This window comes from Microtus oregoni, unplaced genomic scaffold (assembly GCF_018167655.1).
Source record: "Microtus oregoni isolate MIOR12 unplaced genomic scaffold, Mior012 000032F_ref0000030, whole genome shotgun sequence".
Classification (NCBI taxonomy): Eukaryota; Metazoa; Chordata; class Mammalia; order Rodentia; family Cricetidae; genus Microtus; species Microtus oregoni.
The window spans coordinates 20,487,338-20,510,024 of record NW_024543091.1 but is presented as its reverse complement, the minus strand read 5'-3'; the positions used below and the strand labels follow the sequence as shown (position 1 = coordinate 20,510,024).

General features: G+C 39.3%; 1 protein-coding gene across 2 annotated transcripts in view; it reads right to left on the bottom strand.

Annotated features, from left to right (window-relative positions):
• Usp3 (ubiquitin specific peptidase 3) overlaps nucleotides 1-22,687 on the bottom strand; it is a 78,484-nt gene that overhangs the window by 22,337 nt on the left and 33,460 nt on the right. For both annotated transcript variants that reach the window (XM_041679469.1, XM_041679470.1), the window contains 5 exons: nucleotides 10,045-10,128; nucleotides 7,664-7,745; nucleotides 5,991-6,073; nucleotides 3,890-4,003; nucleotides 1,442-1,555 (listed from right to left, as the gene is read on the bottom strand). In XM_041679469.1, the coding sequence (XP_041535403.1) occupies nucleotides 1,442-1,555; nucleotides 3,890-4,003; nucleotides 5,991-6,073; nucleotides 7,664-7,745; nucleotides 10,045-10,128 (477 nt within the window). The remainder of the gene's footprint in view (nucleotides 1-1,441; nucleotides 1,556-3,889; nucleotides 4,004-5,990; nucleotides 6,074-7,663; nucleotides 7,746-10,044; nucleotides 10,129-22,687) is intronic.

Genomic DNA, 22,687 nt, shown 5'->3' with positions numbered 1-22,687 from the left:
CCACCCTTCACTCAAGTCACATCTGCTAAGAACCAGCTCCTACACACTTCTAATTTGGTCAGACTATCAGGTAGATATAGAAGACCGAGCAAGCTGCTTCTCTACTTTGACTTCTCTAAACTTAGGGGAAACATGTCCTGACTTGGCTAAAATGCTTTGTTGCTTGGTTTTTAATAAGGATAAAGTAATTAGGGTTTTCCACATAGTAGACATTCAATAAATGGGAACCACAATGATATGTAAAGTTCAAGCCTGATGAGTGGCATCTGAGCTGTCATTGCTGCTTTTCCTGCCTAGAGTCGAGAGGAGACTTAACACCAGGGTCAACAGCAGTTAAATCAGACACTCAGAGGCTCAGCTCATTTGGTAAGCAGTGAATTACAAGGCTTTGAGTTTTATACCTTTTACACATTTCTTTATATTAAAAGGTACAAGATATATTGTTAAATTTCACTACAATGAGTGGTTTGTTTTTTTTGTTTTTGTTTTTGTTTTTTTTTTTTTTTTTTGTGGTTTTTCGAGACAGGGTTTCTCTGTGGTTTTGGAGCCTGTCCTGTAACTAGCTCTTGTAGACCAGGCTGGTCTCGAACTCACAGAGATCCGCCTGTCTCTGCCTCCCAAGTGCTGGGATTAAAGGCGTGCGCCACCACCGCCCAGCAATGAGTGGTTTTTAAACAAAGGATATATGCAAAGTACCAAATCATGACTTCTAAGAGCTATAAATTGCTTCAAAGAAATAGCCAAGTGTGACAAACACTGGCATACCATACATCAGTAATGATCCAGATTCTCCCAGGGATGACTAACCAAGAGAGGCAGGACAGCTACCAGAGAGAATGAACAGGTGGCTAAGTAGGATTGGCCCTGCTGTCTCCCAAAGTGTGACTCACAGTCAACCTGGACAGCACGGTACCTGAGTGGTATCAGAGATTGAACCTGTAGCCTCACACATATCAGGCTAGTGTTCTACCAACCAAGCCCCAACCCTCACTTCATTCTTTAAGCTGGGATGATAAGATAGCATGTGATGACAATTATTTCTCTGTGAGACTTGAAACAATCAGGGCTGGAGATATGTATGGCTCAGAGCACTGGCTGGTCTTCTAGAGGACCCAGGTTCAATTCCCAGCACCCATGACAGCTTACTCCAGTTCCAGGGGATTCAACACCTCAGAGAGACATACATGCAGGCAAAACAATGAATATAGAAATAAAATTTTTTAAAAAAGAAAGACTTGAAAGAATCGAGGGATGTTTGTGGTCTGCTACATTTTCCTAGCACACATGGACTACTTATGGGACTTTAAATGAGTGTTTACTCTATGCCATACGCTCGTCTAATAAAAGCGCTGCTAGAAGCACCTGTAGTAGCACCAGTTTTATAAGAGGCTGAGGAACAGCAGAATGGACACAGATGTCTTACGCACCCTTCAATACCTACCTGAAGTTAGGCATGATCTTCCAGACAACATAAAACAAGGACTCAGGACTAAATGCAGTCTGGCTGCCTTGCCATAAAGCACACAGTGTCTTCCTAAACTCTTCTACTAGAGACCTGGAAAAGGGGGGGAGATGATAGCTTTAGCATCCATGAAAGGTCATTATTTCAACACATATGTCTCAACTGTATAAATACAGTAAAACATGAGAGCTTTTCAAGGACTTAGTCTTCTAAACTCAGCCTAATACCTATGTAAGGGCATTTTTAAAACCCCATATGAATAGTAGTATTGTTGACTAATTTTAACTATATCTCTGAGTATATAAATGTACTATCATTTTGTTCACTCAATTTAAAGGAAACATACAAAACAGTAAAGCAGTGGTTAACTTGCAAGCAAATTACTTAAACACGTTCGCGTAAAAACGTAAACAAGCAACAGAATGTCCCCATCTCCTGCATGTTTCCTTCTTCCTTGAAGGGGCCTTCCAGATTGGACTCATTCATCTCTGCCTCAGACAGTACACGTGGTCCTAAGACTTGAGGCTTTAACTCTACACACTGACCCTTAAACCCAAATCTAGAAGAGACTTTGACGATTTTTGGTGTATGTGTCAGGATCTCACTATGTACTCCTGGCTATCTTGGACTTGCTACGTAGTCAAGGCTGCCCTCAGACTCAAACACCTCTGCTTCTGATGGGATTAAAGGTGTGCCCACCATGCCCGGCCTTTATGACTTTTTATTCAGGTTTTCCCATTTCTGACAGGAACTTCTTACTGGGCATCTTTTGGTCACTTCACAGTGACTATGTGCAAAGCTGCTCCAGGTCCTACTACTCCGTGTTCTCCTAGCTCTCCCCCCATAGCCATTCTTCACTTCTTTTAATTAATCAGATGAACTCCAAGAATAAAAACCTGGGAGTGTGCCACTTCTGGGGGAGTTTCCTCAGGAAAAAGAGTAGTCCTTAGCAACCCCTCCTTTTCCCCATAGCTAGGATACGTTCGTTCGTAATAGGAGTTCCCCACTATCTGGGACTATGTGGACAAAAGCCACTCCCCTGAATAAGAAGGAGCCTAATGACTTTGCAAAATAGTTCTTGACAGATAATCTCCTAAATTTACATGAGAAATAAAAACCATAGATACAAAAGTTACAGCTAATTCTGATTCTTCTGTGCAAGTAGTTAAACTGATAAACTCTGAATTCAGCTACTAGATCTGGCAGTATAGTCAACCACTCCTGGGTACTTGACTGAAGGTTTCTCTGACAGCAAACCATATACACTGGCCTACCTCCCAAGAGACACTGGAACAGCCGGAAGGTGCCCTCTTAGCCCTCCTTGCAGCTGGAGCAAAGTACATGGCCTGGGTTCTGCACATTTGAAGCAGGAGTTAGGTGACACAAAAAAGAAGAGACAGCACCAAATCCTCTTTGGAGGTGGCAGAAGTAACAAGCACCACCCCAAATCCAGGGGCAGGAGCAAGAGCTGCAACGTTCTTAGAGGGCAGTTCTGTGCATGACTGTGGCTGTGGTGCTAGCTTTGACCTGATTTTCGAAACATCCAGTAATGCAGACTCACCAACAGGTCTTCAGTAAATTCTCTTTTTGACTTAATCAGCCAGACAAATTCTAAATAACACCAATACACCGGGTACTGTTAGTGCTTCTCTTAACTTCTGCATACATGTATTTCCCCTTTATTCCCCCTGCTGTTTCCTTTGACACAACGCAAGTCCCCTAAATGCAGGCACTTTCCTATTCCTCCTATATGTTGTCCCCAAAGGAAGCTCCCTTTACACACTATATGACCCCTTCTCTATGATGGGGCTCTAGCTGCATTACACAATATTCTAACATTATCTCTCTCTCTCTCCTTTTCCCTCCCTCTCTCTTTGAGGCAGGGCAGTGCCTCATAAATGGCCTTTCAAAATTAGTAGGAAAGAAGTGTGTGTGGGAGTGAAACAGGCTGGCAGGAAAAACACTACACGCATGGGTAAGGTATATCTTATTCAGTAATGGTATGGAAAAGATACACTATTCTACTAGTGTAACATAGCAGATCTTCTGAACCCCAGATGGGCAAAGCTGCAGTGAATCTACATATAAAATGGTCCTTGATAACCACTTCTGTTTTTAACTCCTCCAGATTAACTCAAACTGGCTATTAATTTTATCATCCCAAACAGGCTTAACTAACATATCAGTAACGGATCCAAAGATTAAGATGGACTTGCAATACTTATTGATGTCTGCAAAGGCTCGAGTGCAGCACTAGCTATGCTTCCCATTATAAGCAGAAATTTAAGGAAACAAGATTATGAGCTAGATTAACACAATATTAGAAGAGTTTTATAAAATCTACTCATTAGCTCAAATAATCTAAAAATCACCCGAGAAATTCATGTTTGCGGCTCAAAGCCAGAAAGGACATTTCTGATAACTCACACGTTGTTGTCCCCTTGGCTCCGGGTGTGGTATGTTCGCCTTCCTGCTGTTTTCCCATTCCGTAATTCCACAGCAGGCAGCTCTTTGAAATAACAGCAGAACTGCTCAATGTTACTATTTTAAAGGGAAGTGAAGAAAATTATTTTAAAAAAAATGTAAAGGATGGTTAAAAAAAGGTTCTACAAAATCTACACAAGAATTTTCAAAATCTAATCTTTCACGTGCCTCATTATACAGCACTCGGGGCAGTTCTAGTTCACCGAGTTTCACTGCTGCCCCTCGCTCTAAGAAATAGCAGATGTGCAACTCCAAGGGAATGAACAAATGACTCAAAAGTAAATTTCCCTTTAAAAATCCCTTGTCCCTTCTTCCTTCCCCTCTCCTCCCTCTTCATTCCTTCTTCTTCACTCTTTTCAGGCATGCACCAGCACACCTAATATGTTTGCTGGGGAACTGCCATGGCCTGGTGTCTGCTTGGGGTGCTCCCTATCAACTGAGCTACACCCCCCATCTTCCACTTCTCTCTTTCAGGGTGCTTGTTTCCAGGTATTCAATAAAATAATTCTGAAAGACTCTAAATGCATTTCTAAGCCCCTCAACCCTAAGACAATTTTCTAAAACCTTACACTCACTCTCTCTTGGAAACCGGACAGTCGCATGCACACACACACACACACACACACACACACACACACACACATATATGCTGGACTGCTCGTCCTCCTGTGTCCTTGTGAATAATCTTCAAACATAACTCCATTCTGGGAATTGAGGCAAAGACAACCCACAGATGTTGACTCAGTTCCTGATGTATTGATTTAGTCACTGGACCAAGGTCAGGATGGACCACAGATGCTCTCCCTTATCACCTGACCACGCAGCTATTCTCCTATTCTCCTGCCCTGGAATAGACCAATCACTACTAGCAATCCTATGAATACGCCAATCCAGTAAGTTGATAAACAACCTACAGGTTCCCCCCTTGTGTCTGTGGCTTTTTGCTTTAAAAGATGGGCTGTAACAGCTCTTGGGGGTCCTTCATATCCCGAACCTGAAGGGCCCTGTCATGACAGAATAAAAATCCTCTTGCTTTTGCATCAATTGAGGCTGTGTGAGTGATGTCTGGAGCAACTCCTCCCTGATGTTTGGACATCTAATCCAACAATTCCACCAGAGAAAACAAACCATGGAAACAATCTCATTATTTAGATGTGCTGTATAATCATAAGGAAACATTAGCAGTAACTAATTTCTCTGAGGAAAACAGGTGAGAGGGAAGACAAACCTCTAAGATTCAGTGTGGCTCTGCTCTGACTGGGAAGATAACTGACTTCCCCTTGTCGCCTCAATAAAGTCTAAAAGTGTAAAATTTTAAAGCAGTTTCTTCCACTGAGATCAACCCTATTGGCCACTTTCTGTGATGTTCTCATGAAGACTTAACTAGTGGCTGAAAGAAGCTCTGAACCAGGTTCCCTGCAGCCTAGGGTCTACAGATTACAAGCCTATTTATTGGCCAGATACATCCCTCAGCCAGGGAAGTTTTATATTTTCAACTAAGTTTTTTTTGTTTGTTTTAAACTTGTCTTTTCCTTCTCTGGAAAAGGAGTTTGACTGGAGTTTGACTATGTTATCCAGGCTTGAGCTGGCAATCTCCCTTGCCTTAGCTTCCTGAGTGGCTGAGATGGTATGTATCTACCATTAACATCTGCCTTGAGTTTTACATGTTTAAAACCTATTTTTAAAAAAAAGCTAGGAAATAGTTGAGGGGAATAAAATAGGAGAGAAACATGTACACATGGCCTAAAATAGTTTCTATCTCATCTTTCAAACAGACATGTCCTGATCCCTCCTGTAGTCATTCAAAAAACAAACAGAAATAAGAGCTAACCATGATTTTCTAACCAAAAAAAAATGCTTGAAGGCATTTAGACAGATAACATTATTTACTCTTCCCTCCTACTGTGTGAAGTAGGAAACATTTTCTCAATTTTACTGATGAGGGAAAAAAAGCACAGGAAGTAGTGTTTGAGGCAGAAGACAGTCTCTGAACACTTGATCTATAGTGTCAAATATGTAAACTTCTGACTGTAGCATTCATTACCTGAGTGACTGAAGGATAGCATTCATGAAACATGTGTTGCCCAAATTCCGGAGGCCTGTGGCACAGATGGCAGTTGCACTTCCCTGTAACATGGAAGAAGAAGCCATAAGCACTGCCGAGGATGGTTCACTGTTTCAAACACCAACACTAAGCCAAGGTCTCTGCTTGAAACTCTAGTGCCATGCCTATCTGGAAGCACTCCTTTCCCTCTTCTGCCCAGTGAGTACCTCCAGACAGCCTCTCTAGGTAATGTGAGGGCATGGGTATTTTAGTATCTGTTTCTCAGAAAATACGCATCAACAAGTACCACAGATGCAAGAAAACGGGGAAATACATCTTAAGTTGATACATTTATTTACAAGATCCTACTAAAAATATAAATTGAAAATCACAAACATGCAAACCCTAACTTTTAACTGAAAAGCATACTCAAGTGACAGATGTGTTCCTAGCAATGAGTATGAACCATAAAACACAACCTGAAATTCTTAAAGACAGAGGCTTGGTTCTCTGCAGTTCTACAGATGCCCCCAAGATATATAGATACCAGGAGGTAAATCCTCCAGTCCAACCCAAACATCTCTGCCTGTAATTCAGATGGCTAAGACAGCACCTTTGCCATTTAAAACTTTAGGCATAGGTCCATTGACAGCAAAGGGTTAAATGCAAGGCAAAAATACTGCTGGGTCATTAAATATATAGTGACTCTGTTAATCTGAGTGGTTTCTAAAATGAGGATGAATATTTCCATGGTGAAATTACATTAATGAAGCCCTGAGGCAAACAAACAAAAACCCTACCAAAAAAAAAGTTCAGACCAATAGAATCTAGGGAACTGTACTCAAAAGAGTTTCATGTCAACTTAACACAAGCTAGAGTCATCAGAGACTGTAGATAAGCCTATAGGGCATTTTCTTAATTGGTGATTGATGCGGAAGGCCAAGTAATGTGGTCCTGGTTTCTATAAGAAAACAGCTGAGCAAGCCAGTAAACAGCACCCTCCATGGCCTCTGCATCAGCTCCTGTCTCCAGGGTCCTGCCCTGACTTCCTTCCATGACGAACTGTGATGTGGAAGTGTAAGCAGAACAAACCCTTTCCTCCTGTGGTTGCTTTGGTCATAGTGTTTCATCAGGACAATAGGAACCCTAAAACGGGAACATTACCAGAAGGAAGCAGGCTTTCAGCATCACAGAAGGTGCCTGAATAAGGACTAAGAGTGAACTGCTTGGACAGGGTGTGCAGGGTGTGATGAGCCACGCCTTTAATCCCAGCACTCCGAGGCAAAGGCAAGCTGGTATTTTAGTTCAAGGCCAGCCTGGTCTAGAAAGTTCCAGGCTGGCCAGGACTATATAGTGAAACCCTATCTCAAACAAACAAAAAAAAACTTGAACTGCTTGCAGAGTGGTAAACACCTTTAATCCCAACACTGGGGAAGCAGAGACAGGCAAAGCTCTAAGTGAGGCCAGCCTTGCCTACATAGAGTTCTAGGACAGCCAGGACTACATAGATCACCTCCAAAGGAGGGGAGGGGTGTTTTATAAGTGGCAAACATTTTTGCAAAACACTTCAAGACACATTAATAAAAATCTATAACAGGTCAAAGCACAGTTGTTAGAGCTCTAACAGTGATTAGACCTTAATTCTTGCATAGGAACAATTTTTCAATACTTACATTTACTTTTAATAACTTGCTGTTTAGTGATGAGTTTTCCAATAATTTTCTTTTTCTATGCCTGTCAGCTGTAAAAGCTGAGCTATTAAGATAAAAACAAACAGTTAAAAAGACACTAATGAATACATGATATGCAGCAAGCTAAAGGATAAACCCGAATTGCCCTCAACATCTAAGGTAGAGTCCAGCCCAGCTGCTTTGTGAGGTCATCAAGTGACCGACCAGTCAGGCCCACTAGTATCTGAAGTGATCTGAGACTTTTCACTCCCTGGAAATCTCCACTGCTCCTCCACAGCACGGGGAGAGCCGATGCTACTCCCAACAATGGTTAGGAGTTGAGGTCTGTAAGATATGCGTTCCTTCCTGACAAGAGACTATGAAGCTTCAAAATTCAGAAGATCTGTTGCTCGTGACAAAAGGAAAACCCTGATCTTACACAATGGATAGGAAACTTAACAGCTATTCTCAAACAATATGCTGTTTCTTTCTTTCTTTTTTCTTTCTTTCTTGATCTGGAAAAGATGTTGAACTTCAGTTTGCCTCTGTGGACTGCCTTCTGTCCGCTGTGAGGCATGAAGCAGCACAAGGACACAGGCATGGATAACCTCACTCATCTGATTTAGTTATATGGCAAAGGACATTTCAAAATAAATCCTTATACTACACTAGGAAAGTCTTTGCTTAAAATTCAGAGTTACTCCCATCCTCACAGTATCGCCTTAAAGTTACCAAGAGAACTATCTGAAGGAATAAAAATTACCACTCAACAGTCCAGGCTTTAAGTCTGCCAATTCTTTTCTAAAATTTGAATTATCAAAGATACACTTGTTTTTCTTTCCATAACTTCATGAACTACAATGTCTTTGGAACATAGGTCTGGTATCAGTTGCTTCAAGCACTTGGTGACAAGATATTAAACTATTCTTTTACCTGTTCTGGAAATGACACAAAACATGCTACTTAGTAAACATGACTAATATCTTTCAGGCTTAAACTACCTGAATAAAGCATTTGGCTTTTGAAAATACATTTTAAGATATATTTTATACTGTTATTCTCAAATAGTAGAATCCTCTAGACTAGCGGTTCTTAACCTGTGGGTCATAATCCCTTTCAGGGTTCAACAACCCTTTCAGAGGGGTCATATATCAGATATTTACATTAAGATTCATAACAGTAGTAAAATTAGTTATGAAGTAGCAATTAAAATAATTTTATGGTGGGGTCCCCACAACATGAGGAAGTGTATTAAAGGGGCACAGCATGAGGCAGATGAGAACCACTGCGCTAGAACTAAACTCTCCAACACAGAATGATCACTCCTCGCTATACATAGCTATTTAAACTTAATTAAAATTGAAAATCATTTCTCAGTGACTTAGAGGCTTCTCGGGGCTTCTGTTTCTTGTCACACATAGCCCCATGCTGCTCACCTCCAATGAAAAGAATTAAACGCACTTTGAAAAAGTAAGTAGTCAAAAGATGACACAAGTACCTAGACCCAAAATATTAACTATTTTGATTCTTCCCTTTCATCTTTATGGCAGTGAAATATGTGTAACTTTAGTTAACAAAGACACTATATAGTGTTGAAACAGAAGATATTTTTTCCTTTATTATTCTGAAATATTCTACTAGTTTACACTTATGAAATAGAGACACTCAGCTGATATGTTTTCACAATACTTTTAGTACACCAACTGCCAAAATAAATCAGATGGACACGACAATATAGGTGACTGTGAGGAGCCACCCAGGTTTCATTTGAGTCGGCTGTCATATCCTGCAGCTTCAAAGGCATTGCTATGTGGATTTCTATTTATCATTTCAGTTCTGGGTCCTGGGAGTTTTATCTGAATAAGCAATTTGGCTACAGCAAGACAAGTTTTCAAATAAATTCTTATATTTCCTTAGGTCACAAAGCTCTTTGTAATTTCAAGTTCTATGTACTTTTCTACCAAGAAGAAGAAGAAATTGAGGTCCTATGTTGTGGTTTATTTGTGTAGTGCACACTCAAGACACTCGAACCTAACTTCTCTTTAAATACTGAAATCTGTTTTTCAAAACAGATCTTCAGTATATTAACCATAAACTTTTTAATGCCAAATATTTCTACAATTATCTTAATGTCCTTTCATGCATCTTCCTTGCAACCACCAAATTCTTTCTTGTGAGTGAACTGAATAGCTTGTAGCTTTGTGGGTAGTTATTTAAAGACAGGCTCTTGGACCTTGGATATGGTTTACGGAAAGTACTGAATGAAATATGGGCAGAGTTTCAGAAATATAAACCCAAGGCTTTGTTTATCAACATTTCAACTGCATTCATATATCAAGCTGGTAACCGAGTGGTCCCTCCCCTTTCCAGGACCCACTACTCACTTTTCCAAGTTCTGTAAGTGTTCTCTCACTTTCTGCACCAGGCCCAGCTTGGTGTCATTGACCACAAAATCGTCACAGCGATAACTGCAAAGAAAATACTAATCAATGTGTTTAAGAAGCTTGAGGGAAGCACACGAGCAAGCACTGAGATGCCTGACTGCTACTAGCAGTCACAGGCTCTGCAGGCCACTGTGCCGAGCTAAGCTTAACAAGGATTTGGATTCCACATGGAATGTTTTTAAGAGCCTTCGCTTAAAGTCACGTAGGCAATGAACACTAGCATATTTTTTACGTTTTATTTAAAAAGCTCTACAGTGCTTCTTTTGAAATAAGCTGCTTCGTGGGCTACATTTTTTGTTAGTGGAGCTAAAAAGAAAGGGAAACAAATAGTGTCCATTTTCCCCTGGTAGCATTAAACCTCACAGCTTACAATGATACCTCTCAACCCAAATTAATGAGAAATTTGGGGGAGGAAAAGCCAAACTGAAAAGTAGAGAAAAGGTAATCAACTTGTAGGGATATCTGCAGACAAAAACTTAAAAAATCATATTAAACACTTAACTACTAGAAAAAGAATTCTGATGAATTGGAAAGATCTTCCAGTCCTAACCTGAATCTTTCAGTACAGTGATAAGGATTCAAGAAAAATTGTTTACGGTATTTTTAAAAATGGATAGTTTATGTGGCCTCAAGTCAGAAAGTAAATAATACAAGGAATTACATAGAATAAACCTAGATTTAGCATTAGCATTTAGTTTTTTCCTGGAGGTCAGTTTTAACAAAAACTACTTGTAGACTAAGACTATGGTTTTTTTTTAATTTTTTGCTTTGTTTTTAATATGCAGCTTTGTATAAAACCACTTATTAAGCACCAGAAAGTAATGAAAATAGCATTCTGAACAAACAAAATTTTGAAAGCTTAACAATTAATAAAAAAGTAGGTCATCTATAACAGAATCCCAAAATATGTCTCATATATATGAAATTAATTGGTAAGAAAGGGAAGTGATGGGAAAATAATTTAAGAAAACAATTACACACAAGCATATGGCATGGCAGCTATTCAAAGCAGTGAAAACTTAAGTGCATGTGTGTAAAGATTACTGAGCACACACCCTCACAAACTGACCACCCACACTTGTCAATCAGGATTTCTCTAAGACAGCCTACAAGTTCTCAGGATCAATTCCTAACTTTCCCACACTCAGAGCAAACTTTCACACCCTGGGACTATCATTCTTTCTAGACTCAAGATGACTTACAAGAAGAAAAGGTTTAATTATTCCTCTTCTCAGAATATGTATTAAGGTGACCTTATCTTTGAAAATCTGTGCTTCAAGCACTTGGTACCTCAGTGAACATTAAGCTTCCCTGAAGAATGAATTACATTTGTATTTCATGTTTCCATAAATGAATGCTTATCTTTTAGATAAAACAGCACAAAAGTGTTCAAAACAAAAATCACTCCAATTGCCAACATTCACTAGGAGATTCGGTCTAAGAGCATCTTCAGATCACAAGATGCTACCATATGTAATTGAGAAGTAAGCCTCTAACTGCTTCCTGAAGGTTGTTGCTTTGTTCAAAGAAACAAATGGTTTCAAATTAAGTAACTGGTTTGCTTTTTAAAGTATGGTTTTTGTTATGACAAGGATTCAGCCTAGGATATAAAATGACATTGGTTAAAGTAATATTTTTACATATTGAAATATACAGTTTTATAATCTTGCCTTGTTCTTAGCCAGCCTGGTTCAAGTAGGTCAAGTTGCTTCCTCTCTCTGAATGAGACACTCTGCTAAATTGTAGACGGAGCTGTGCTAACGTGGCTAAACACCAACAGAACTGGAATCACTTTCACAAAGTTTCATTAGTGTGTTTAACTTAACAACTGATGCAGTGTCAGACCTTTCCCTATTAGCCACGGCTTCAGTCTGTTGAACAGTATTCTGATTTCATCCTTAGGATGGAGGAAATGACAATGTACAGGCCAAGTGCTTGCATCATTTCTAGCCTTACACAGAACATCACCATCATGCCAACAGAGTCTGACATTCCAAGGAAACAATGGAGAAATGTAGTATGTTTACATCAGCATGTTGTGCAGATAGCACCAGTTACAGGAATACCTAAGTAAATTATGATTGATAAGCAAACTGAAATATCAAATATAATCATTTCCAAGATTAAGAATAGAGGGGCTGTGGAAATTTGCTGTTCAAGTGTGAGACCCTGAGTTCATAGACAGCATCTGCATAAAAATAGCATGGTAGTCCAGGCGGTGGTGGCGCACGCCTTTAAACCCAGCACTCAGAAGGCAGAGGTAGGCGGATCTCTGTGAGTTCGAGGCCAGCCTAGTCTACAAGAGCTAGTTCCAGGACAGGCTCCAAAGCCACGGAGAAACCCTGTCTCAAAAAACAAAAAAAAATTGCATGGTAGCATGAGACTATGATCCCAATACTGTGGACTGAGAGGGGTGGGCAGAGATAAGAGAATATTGAGGGCTTCCCTAGGCCAGGTACAGCAAGCTCTAAGTTCAAAAAACTAAGATGAAGAGCAACAAAGGAAGACTCCTAATACTGATGCACACAGAGGCAAGCTCAATCATAGATATGTGTGCATTTATGCATACACTAAACACACAAAAAGAATGGGGAGAAATTTGTTTTTTCAAAACAGGGATTCTCTGTGTAGCCTTGGCTGTCCTAGTAACAGCTTTGTAGACAAAGCTGGCCTTGAACTCAAGAGCTCTACCTGCCTCTACCTCCCAAGTGCTGGATTAAAGGTGTATGTCACTATGCTAAGCCTACTTAAAAATTTTTTCAGAATGGGGGGAATTTTAATATTCAGATAAAGATATACTATTGAGACATAAATCAAGTAGAGATTAGAAGAAAAATAAATATATTAAAGGTGGCTTATCACAAAGTAAAGAACAGTAATTACAATAAAAAAAAAACATAAAATGTATAAAAAACTTCTTGAGCCAGGCAGTGGTGGCGCATGCCTTTAATCCCAGCATTTGGAAGGTAGAGATAGGTGGATCTCTGTGAGTTCAAGTCAGCCTGGTCTACAGAGCACATTCTAGGACAGCCAGGGATGTTACACAAAGAAACCCTGCCTCAAAAAAAAAAGGGAGGGGGGGCTGGAGAGATGGCTCAGTGGTTAAGAGCATTGCCTGCTCTTCCAAAGGTCATGAGTTCAATCCCCAGCAACCACATGATGGCTCACAACCATCTGTAATGAGGTCTGGTGCCCTCTTCTGGCCTGCAGACATACATACAGATAGACTATTGTATACAAAATAAATAAATAAATATTTTTTAAAAAACTTTGAAATAATAAATTACACAAATAATTTTTCAGAAAATGGATTTTAACATAAAAAGTTGCCCTTAGGTAAAAAATAAATAACTGAAGAAATTAGCCTCAACCAATGACTTCAGAAATTAAGATGATTTTCAGAGGATGTGGAGCACCAATTAGTTATCCAATACCAAGTGATAAGCCCTGAGATCATATACATACTTAGCAATCCATATTTATGTATTTAGGAATACACATACATATGCACATATGTATGTATGTAACAATTAAAGAAAAAGAGGCCATGAATTTGAGAGAAAACAGAGACTGCACGGGACAAGTTGGAGGGAGAAAAGGGAAATGCAGAAAATGATAGATAGGAGTATAATTTCAAAAAATAAAGTTATTATTAAAAACCAGAAAGAGGGACTGGAGAGATGGCTCAGAGGTTAAGAGTACTGGTAATTCTTACAGAGGTCCTGAGTTCAATTCCCAGCAACCACTTGGTGCCTCCCAGGTACCTCTAATGAGATCTGGTGCCTTTTTCTGACATGCAGGTATGCAGGCAAGCAGAACACTGTATACAGAATACATAAATCTTTATTTAAAAAAAAAACAGTAAGAGGTACTGAGGCTGGGCATTAGTGGTGTATATCTTTAATCCCAGCCCTCGGAGGCAGAAGCAGGCAGACTGGATCAGAATGAGACCAGCATGATCTACATACTGAGTTCCACATCAGCCCAGTCAGGGTTACATAGCCATGGATGGATGGATGGATGGATGGATGGATGGATGGATGGATGCAGGGTAAGAGGTACTACTCAGTTGATACTTGGGTGTGCTGTGTCTCATATTATGCACAATTTTACATAAAAATACCTTCACTCATCAGCAACCTTAACAAAAAAATGATCTCAGGTAAGAGCTCTTAGCCTAGCAGTGCAGTGCCTCTCTGTGGTCCCAGCATTTCAAAGTGAGACAAATCAAAATCATGCTATCAACATTTTAAGATTTGTTTGCACGATTGTCACTTTCAGATAGATAAGAAAACTTTCTTTTTTTTTTTTGTTTTGTTTTGTTTTTCGAGACAGGGTTTCTCTGTGGCTTTGGAGCCTGTCCTGGAACTAGCTCTGTAGACCAGGCTGGTCTCGAACTCACAGAGATCCGCCTGCCTCTGCCTCCCGAGTGCTGGGATTAAAGGCGTGTGCCACCATCGCCCGGCGATAAGAAAACTTTCTATCAAGACAATGTTCTATCAGAAATCTGGATTTCTTAATACTGTTTCCCTTTTTAATTTGTTCCACCATGATATACTTACCGCAAATATCTGTGATCTCCAATCACCTGTGTATCATGGCAGCAGTGATTAAAAGTGTTTAGGATAAATACACAAATGTGACTCATCACAGTTTATAGAATTATCAAAATAAATAGAAGATATTGAGTTAATGACCACATATTTTCTGCCAACATTGGCTGTTTGAGTTGTGGAAGAGTTTACCAAGGCTTATCCTGATGTCAGTCAGACAAGGAATGTTGACACCCACCCACATCAAGAGGCTAAAGCAGGAGAAACATGATTTGGAGGCCAGCCTAAGCTACACATCAAGACACAATACTAATAATAAAGCATAGGCTTTAACTGTATCAGCATTGTGTAAACTTGCAGAACTTGAGAAAAATGTGAAGGGTGACTATGTTCATGCAGATACACTGAGGTGAGTTTTAGTTTGCAGTATGCCATTTGAGATAATACAAGTTATTACGAGAGTTCATGAATTACTTGAACAGATGTATCTAATTTAGAACATTTCAAACCTAATAAAATCAACTGCTCTCATGAGTCAGTTTTCCCATCAATATAAATGCAATTAAGAGAAAAAACTTGGCACCCCCTTATTTTAATAATATATGAAATAGTATGACTCTACAAGTTAATTTTTTTTATTTGACTTTCACTTACTCATTTACTGTGTTTCTGTATGAATGTATGTGACACCCATATAGTACAACAACAAGCAAACAGACTCTCTCTTCCCACCATGTAAGTCCTTGGGATCAAACTCAGGTGCCAGCCTTGGTAGTAAGGACCCTTACCCATTGAGCCATCCTGCTGACTCTGACTCTACTTCCCCTTTAATTGAAAATAGATTTTCAGGCCGGGCGGTGGTGGCGCACGCCTTTAATCCCAGCACTTGGGAGGCAGAGGCAGGCGGATCTCTGTGAGTTCGAGTCCAGCCTGGTCTACAAGAGCTAGCTCCAGGGCAGGCTCCAAAACTACAGAAAAACCCTGTCTCAGAGGGGAAAAAATAAATAAATAAAATAGATTTTCTTCTCACATATTATGAATGTTTCCCCCCTCTATAGCTTCCAGTTCTTTTCCACCGCCCCTCCCATTAGATCCGCTTCCTTTCTCCCTTTCAGTAGAAAACAGATTTCTGAAGGATAATAATAAAATATAATAAAGCAAAAACTATCACATTGGAATCAACAGAACAAACAAAAGGAAAAGAGCTCAAAGGAGAGCACAGAACTCAGAGGCCACATTTGCACGCTCTGGAGTCACAGAAAACACTAAACTGGACGCCATTTCATTCATATGCCAAAGACGTGTAGGGGAAAAAAGGATGGAGATATATATACACACACGCATATATTAAGAAGTATTTTTTAGGCGCAGGGGAAAAAAAAGTATTTTTTAAAAAAACAAAAATGAAAAACTCCTACACAACACTGTGAGAAAAGGACCCTCCAAAGACGCTGTTGAGTGCTTTTTCTATTGGCATCTACTGCTGGGCATTAAGAGCAGTCTGCCCATTGGAGGAAACTAAATTTTCATTTACAAGCCCTCTCACCCCAGTATAGCCATAACTATCCTATTTCTTTTGCTTAGGAAGAGTGTAGTTGGCTTTTGTTTTGGTTTGTTTTTACTCTTTGGGTGCCTATCACCCAGCTCCCAAATTTACATACGGAGACTTATTCTTACTTATGAATGCCTGGCTTTAGCTTGGGTTGTTTCTAGTCAGCTTTTCTAACTAAGTATCCTGTTTCTCTTTAAGTTTTACCTCTGAGTTTTTGCCTTTTTTTATTTAAAGTTTTATTTATTATTTATTAATATACAGTACTCTGCCTCCATGTATGCTTGCAGACCAGAAGAGGACACCAGATTTCGGCTGCTGAGAATTGAACTCAGAACCTTTGGAAGAGCAGGCTGTGCTCTTAACCTCTGAGCCATCTCTCCAGCACCAGTTTTTTTATTCTATGTATCTTTCTTTCCTTCTTACTCTGTGGCTGGCTGTGTGGCTGGCCCCTTGCATTCTCCTCTCCTTCTCCTTTTCTCACTACTCCTTCTTTTGCCTAGATTTCTCCTCCTATTTCTTCTTTCTGCATTCCATATGCCTGTGAATTTCATAATTTAACAGATGACTAGTACTTCACTGTGTAGGAATACCACATTTTTTTTATCCATTCTGTTGAGGGACAGTGATTCCAATTTCTGGCTATTATGAATGAAGCTGCAGTAAACACGGCCAAACAAGTGTCCCTGTGTTAGGATAAAACAACCTTCAAGTATATTTGCCCAAGAGTGGTATAGCTGGATCTTGAGATAGATAGATTCCCATACTGATTTCCAAATTAACTGTGCAAGTTTGCACTCCTACCAGCAAAGGAGGAGTTTTCCCCATCCTCCATATCTTCACTGGCATGAGCTGTCACTTTTGATAGTGATTTTAGCTATTCTGATAGGTGTAAAATATATAATCTCACAGTAGTTTTGGTTCGCATTTCCCTGATGACTAAGAGTGTTGAACATTTTTTAAGTGTTTTCCAGCTGTTTTGAGTTTCCTCTTTTGAGAATTCTATTTAGATCTGTACCCTATTTTTAAATCAGATTATATTTTCTTGATATCTAGTATTTTGAGTTCTTAATATATTTTTGATTTTAGCCTTATCAGATGTGTAGCTGTTAAAAGTCTTTTCCCATTCTGTAGTTTGCTGCTTTGTCTGAATGACGGTATCCTGTTCCATGGAGAAAATTTCTCAGTTTCATGAGGTCCCATTTGTTAATTGTTGGTCTTAGTGCCTGTGCTAATAGGGTTCTATTCAGAAAGTCTTCCAATGAGCTCAAGGCTATTTCCCACTTTGTCCTCTTTCAGGCTCAGAGTATCTGGTTTTATGTTGAGGTCTTTGATCGACTTGGGATTGAGTTTTGTGCAGGGTGACAGGTATGATTCTATTTAAATTCTTCTACATGCAGCCATCCAGTTTGACCAGCATCATTTGTTAAAGATGCTTTGTTTCCCAGTTTTCATTTCGGGCTTCTTTATAAAAAAAAAAAAATCAGGTGCCCACAGGTATTTATGACTGGGTTTTCAATTAGAGTCCATTGATCAATACGTCTGTTTTTGTACCAATACCGTGCTGTTTTTATTAATATAGTTCAGTAGAACAACTTAAAATCAGGGATGGTGAGACCTCCAGCAGTTCTTATATTATTCAAAATTGTTTTAGTTATCTTGGGTTTTTTGTGTTTCCATATGAAGTTGAAGAGTGTCCTTTCAAAATGTGTGAAGAACTATGTTGGAATTTGATGGGGATTGTACTGAATATGTATATTGTTTTTTGTAGATGACCATTTTAACTATATTAAGTTTACTGATCAACAAGAATGGGAGAGCTTTCCATCTTCTGATATCTTCTCCAATTTCTTTCTTCTTATGTCTTAAGGTTTTTGTCATACAAGACTTTTACTTGCTTGGTTAGAGTTACCCCAAGATATCACATGCAATGTATAAACATACATGCAGGCAAAACACAAACACACACACACACACAGAGAGAGAGAGAGAGAGAGAGAGAGAGAGAGAGAGAATTTTTTTTTAAGTATTTACAACTGCCCTGCATCTCAACACTCTTAATGTCACTAGTAAGAAAACTTATTAGGGGGCTGGAGAGATGGCTCAGAGGTTAAGAGCATTGCCTGCTCTCCCAAAGGTCCTGAGTTCAATTCCCAGCAACCATATGGTGGCTCACAACCATCTGTAATGGGGTCTGGTGCCCTCTTCTGGCCTGCACGCATACATGGAAGGAATGCTGTATACATAATAAATAAATAAATATTTAAAAAAAAGAACTCATTAGGATAATTTTTATGTATTTGATTTTTACGACACTACACTGAAGGCAAAGGGAGCATCAATAAATATTGGTTTTCCGTCTCCTTTTTTTTGGGGGGGGGGGTGCTTTTCAGTGTAGCCCTGGCTGTCCTGGAACTTACTCTGTATACCACGCTGGCCTTGAACTCAGAGATTTCCCCCTGCCTCTGCCTCTGCCTCCCAAGTGCTGGGATTAAAGGCATGCACCACCACCGCCACCACCTGGCAATGTTGGTTTTCTTCCTTTATTCCTCTCCAGCCTCCTACTTCTTGATTTAAATAATCTTGATTTATTATCTTCCCTGGCCCAAGAACAAAATTGCATGTGTGCATACTCCAGCACATGAAGATGCAAGTGCTACGCAGAGCTTAGCTGAAATGCACCAGAAAGCCCCTCTCCTGGGTTCTCCATGACTTGTGATAGGAGAAACTAGGACAGCACAAGGAAATCAAAATTCAGAAAATCTTAACATTTCCAGAAGCCACAGACTGTCTGTATCCCTAAACCAATTGTTAAGCTATCATATATATACTCACGTGATCTTTTCCTTAGCGGTTTTCAGTGACTCTTCAAGTAAATGTGAGCTCTACTTGTTAACACACTATCTTTTTTGTTTGTTTGTTTGTTTGTTTGGTTTTTTGTTTTTTGAGACAGGGTTTCTCTGTGGTTTTGGAGCCTGTCCTGGAACTAGCTCTTGTAGACCAGGCTGGTCTCGAACTCACATTGATCCGCAACACACTATCTTTTAGTGAGGAGAAAGGCTCATCATTTAGTAGAAAAGGGAAAACAACAACAAAAGCAAAACAAGAAAAATTAGGTAAATTGAATATTAAAATGAAAAATAACATTTACAAATCATATTTGGAGAGCTGGAAGGACAGCTCTTCCTGAGGAAGCAAATTCAGTTCCCAGCACCCATGGGAGATAGGCTCACAAACCACTTCTAACTCCAGCTCTAGGGGAATCCAATGCCGTCCCTCTTCTGATCTCCACAGGCATCTGCACACACGTGACATACACTCAGACACATACATATATGTATGAATTAAACCTGATTTTTTTTAAATTAGAGAACATATTTAATAACAGCAGTTTTATTAAAATGAGGGTTGGTTTTCAATACTTATAAAATACATTTTTTTTGCTTTTAAGATAAAATAATCTGACACTTCTTTGAAAATGAATGTTGGCTGACAAGTGGAATTAACTCACTAAGTATTTAACTATTAAAATATACTAATGAGTTTATTTTTAAGGCACAGTTATTTGCCATTATTTTGTTTTGTTTTCTGTTTTTTGAGACAGGGTTACTCTGTAGACCAGGCTGGTCTCGAACTCACAGAGTCCACCTGTGTCTGCCTCCTGAGTGCTGGGATTAAAGGTGTGCGCCACCACTGCCCAGCTCTATTTGCAATTATTTTAATTAACAAAGATTACTTTGAAATTGGTTTCTTTCTGGACCTTCTATCAGATTTCTTCCTTAAAGTTTTTTGAGTTTCATAAAATTAATTTAGTTAGTTTAAATTCAGATATGCTGAGACTAAATTATCCAGTACTAACCTAGCCACACGGGGCTACTTAAATTCTTCTTAGTAAAATAAATTAAAACAAAGTACTGAATTTCTCAATTATACTCATGACATATAACTTCCCAATTGCTACTAAACTGAATAACACACATGCCATACCCAGAACCAGAGACAATGTCCACCTCTGTCTTAACTTGAACGTTCTCCACACAGCATTTGCTTGTTCACCACTGCTGTTGGTGGTGTTTTGGAAGTTACTAATGCCATAAGGTTTCACATCAAATTCTTGATTAACTAAGTAAATATACCTAATGAAGCGATTCTTTATTCATCTGAAACAAGAAGGAACCATTACGCAAAGGAAGCAACTTTGTTAACCAATGGTGAAGGAGCAAACACTTCATAAAAAGCATGTTAAATACCACAAAGGAAAGTAGCTAGGATTCAGAAAGCACCTCTTTTTCATTCAAATGCATAATATTTTGATATTTACAAGTAGAACCAAACACTTTATTATAAATGACAGATACTGAAGAAAATGCAAGCTGACATTCTACTAAATATTTCAAACTTGAAGTTAAAATTTAAAAGAAAGTCTTTAGAAATCAAGAGTATATTTAAATTCTTTTATTAAATTCTACTGTCTTAGCCTCAAATTTCCAATTATGAAAATGAAGAGAGTACACTCAGATAAAATACCCGTCCTCTGCTAAAATCAGATAAGCACTGGCTTATTAAAGAAGTCTTTCATGATTTGAGGTCGCTTCTATTACAAAGTTTCTTTTTAAACTTCAAAACACAATTTTGAAGTAAATCTCTCCCTGCTTTCCATTCCTTAAAACACCAACAGCTTCTGTCTATGCTACGATCTCCATTACTCAGAAGGACGGCCTGAGCCCAGGAGTCCAGGCCAGCTTAGACAACACAGTGAAGAGACCCTGTCACCCCTCCCCATCCTTCAGGGAAAAGGAGGGAATCTGAGGCAGGAGAGGAGAAGCAATCCCAATACTCAGGAACAAAGCACGGGTTTGGGGCCAGCCTTGACCACAAAGCTAGACCCTACCTTCAAGGGGAGGGTAGGAGAGGGATGAGGGGGAGAAACCAGCCAACCTGGGCAGTGATGGCACATGCCTTTAATCCCCATCACTCAGGAAACAGAGGCAGGTGGATCTCTTTGAGTTCAAGGTTCACTGAGTGAGTTCCAGAATAGCCAGGGCTACACAGAGAAACTGTCTCAAAATACCAAAAAGGGGGGAGGGATCAAATCTTTATTTAAAGAGTTTATGTGACAATATTTTTTTATTTTTTAATAATAACATAAAAATAAAATTAATCTGAAATACAAGCAGTTTTAGACATGAATGGGTTCATATTTCATATTAGTTTGAAGGGATGCTTTTGGTAAAAAGACATTCTAGTAATTTTAATATTTTTTCGTAATCCATTCTCATTCGGCTACTGCTCACAAGGATTACAGCTGACTAAGTCAGATATCAACGAATTATTTGGTATTTTTAATCTATTGCCATCATATGTCTATTTACATAAAACTAATTTCAATTTGTGTTTCTTTTCAACTGCAATAACGTATACCACATATAATTCCATTTGTATCAGGAAGGGAACAGGATGATCAATAAACTGAAACAATAAACTGAAGATTGGTCTTTATATAAAAATTTTGGGAAGATTTTCACTACTGAAATCATCCTTTATCTGTTTCATGTCAGCTGGATTTTCTGAGGGAGTGGGCTTGTGCCAAACCACAACTTTTACCGTATATGCCTTCCCTTTGGAGGCTCTCTTCTATCAGAATTAGTGTATACGCTTTCTCTCCTCTGCTTATGTTAGGATTACCGTATATGCCTTCTCTCTGGAGGCTCCGCTAACATCAGAATTAAAAGGGGCCCCCTGCCTATCCACAGAAGGGAAAGTGTTTGCCTTCTGTCATGCACCTTCAGCCCTTTATGATGACCAAAGGACACAATATTGCAGATTTGATACATCCTTTCCCCTTTTAAAAGACAGCTAACCGGGGCTGGAAGTTAAGAGCATTGCCTGCTCTTCCAAAGGTCCTGAGTTCAATTCCCAGCAACCACATGGTGGTTCACAACCATCTGTAATGGGGTCTGGTGCCCTCTTCTGGCCTGCAGGCATACACACAGACAGAATATTGTATACATAATAAATAAATAAATATTAACCAAAAAAAAAAAGACTGCTAACCAAATCTTCTCCACCCCAGTACTAGAGACTGAACTAGGCTTTCCACACTTGGCAAGTGTTTCAGTACTGAGCTCCTGGCCCAGTCCTTCGTCATTCAAACATACACTGCTTAGACTGCATAAGACAAAGAGGAAAACAGAAAGATCTAAGAGGTGGCATCTGTAGTCTCCAAGGAGATTTATAAACGACTGACATGGAACAGGAAATGACTAGTGTCCTGGAAGCTAGAGTTCAGTAGAGATTATCCCCTGTAAATGGAGTTAGGAAAAAGGAATTTTCAGTGATAACTTTATATGCAAGGAAGGGGCAGAGCAAGACTCTTGGGAAAAGAAAACAAAGACAAAGACTGTAAGCAGGGGTTGGGAAAATGGTGCAGTTGGCAAAGAACATATTCCAAGGACCTGTGTTATCTCCAATACCCATGTAA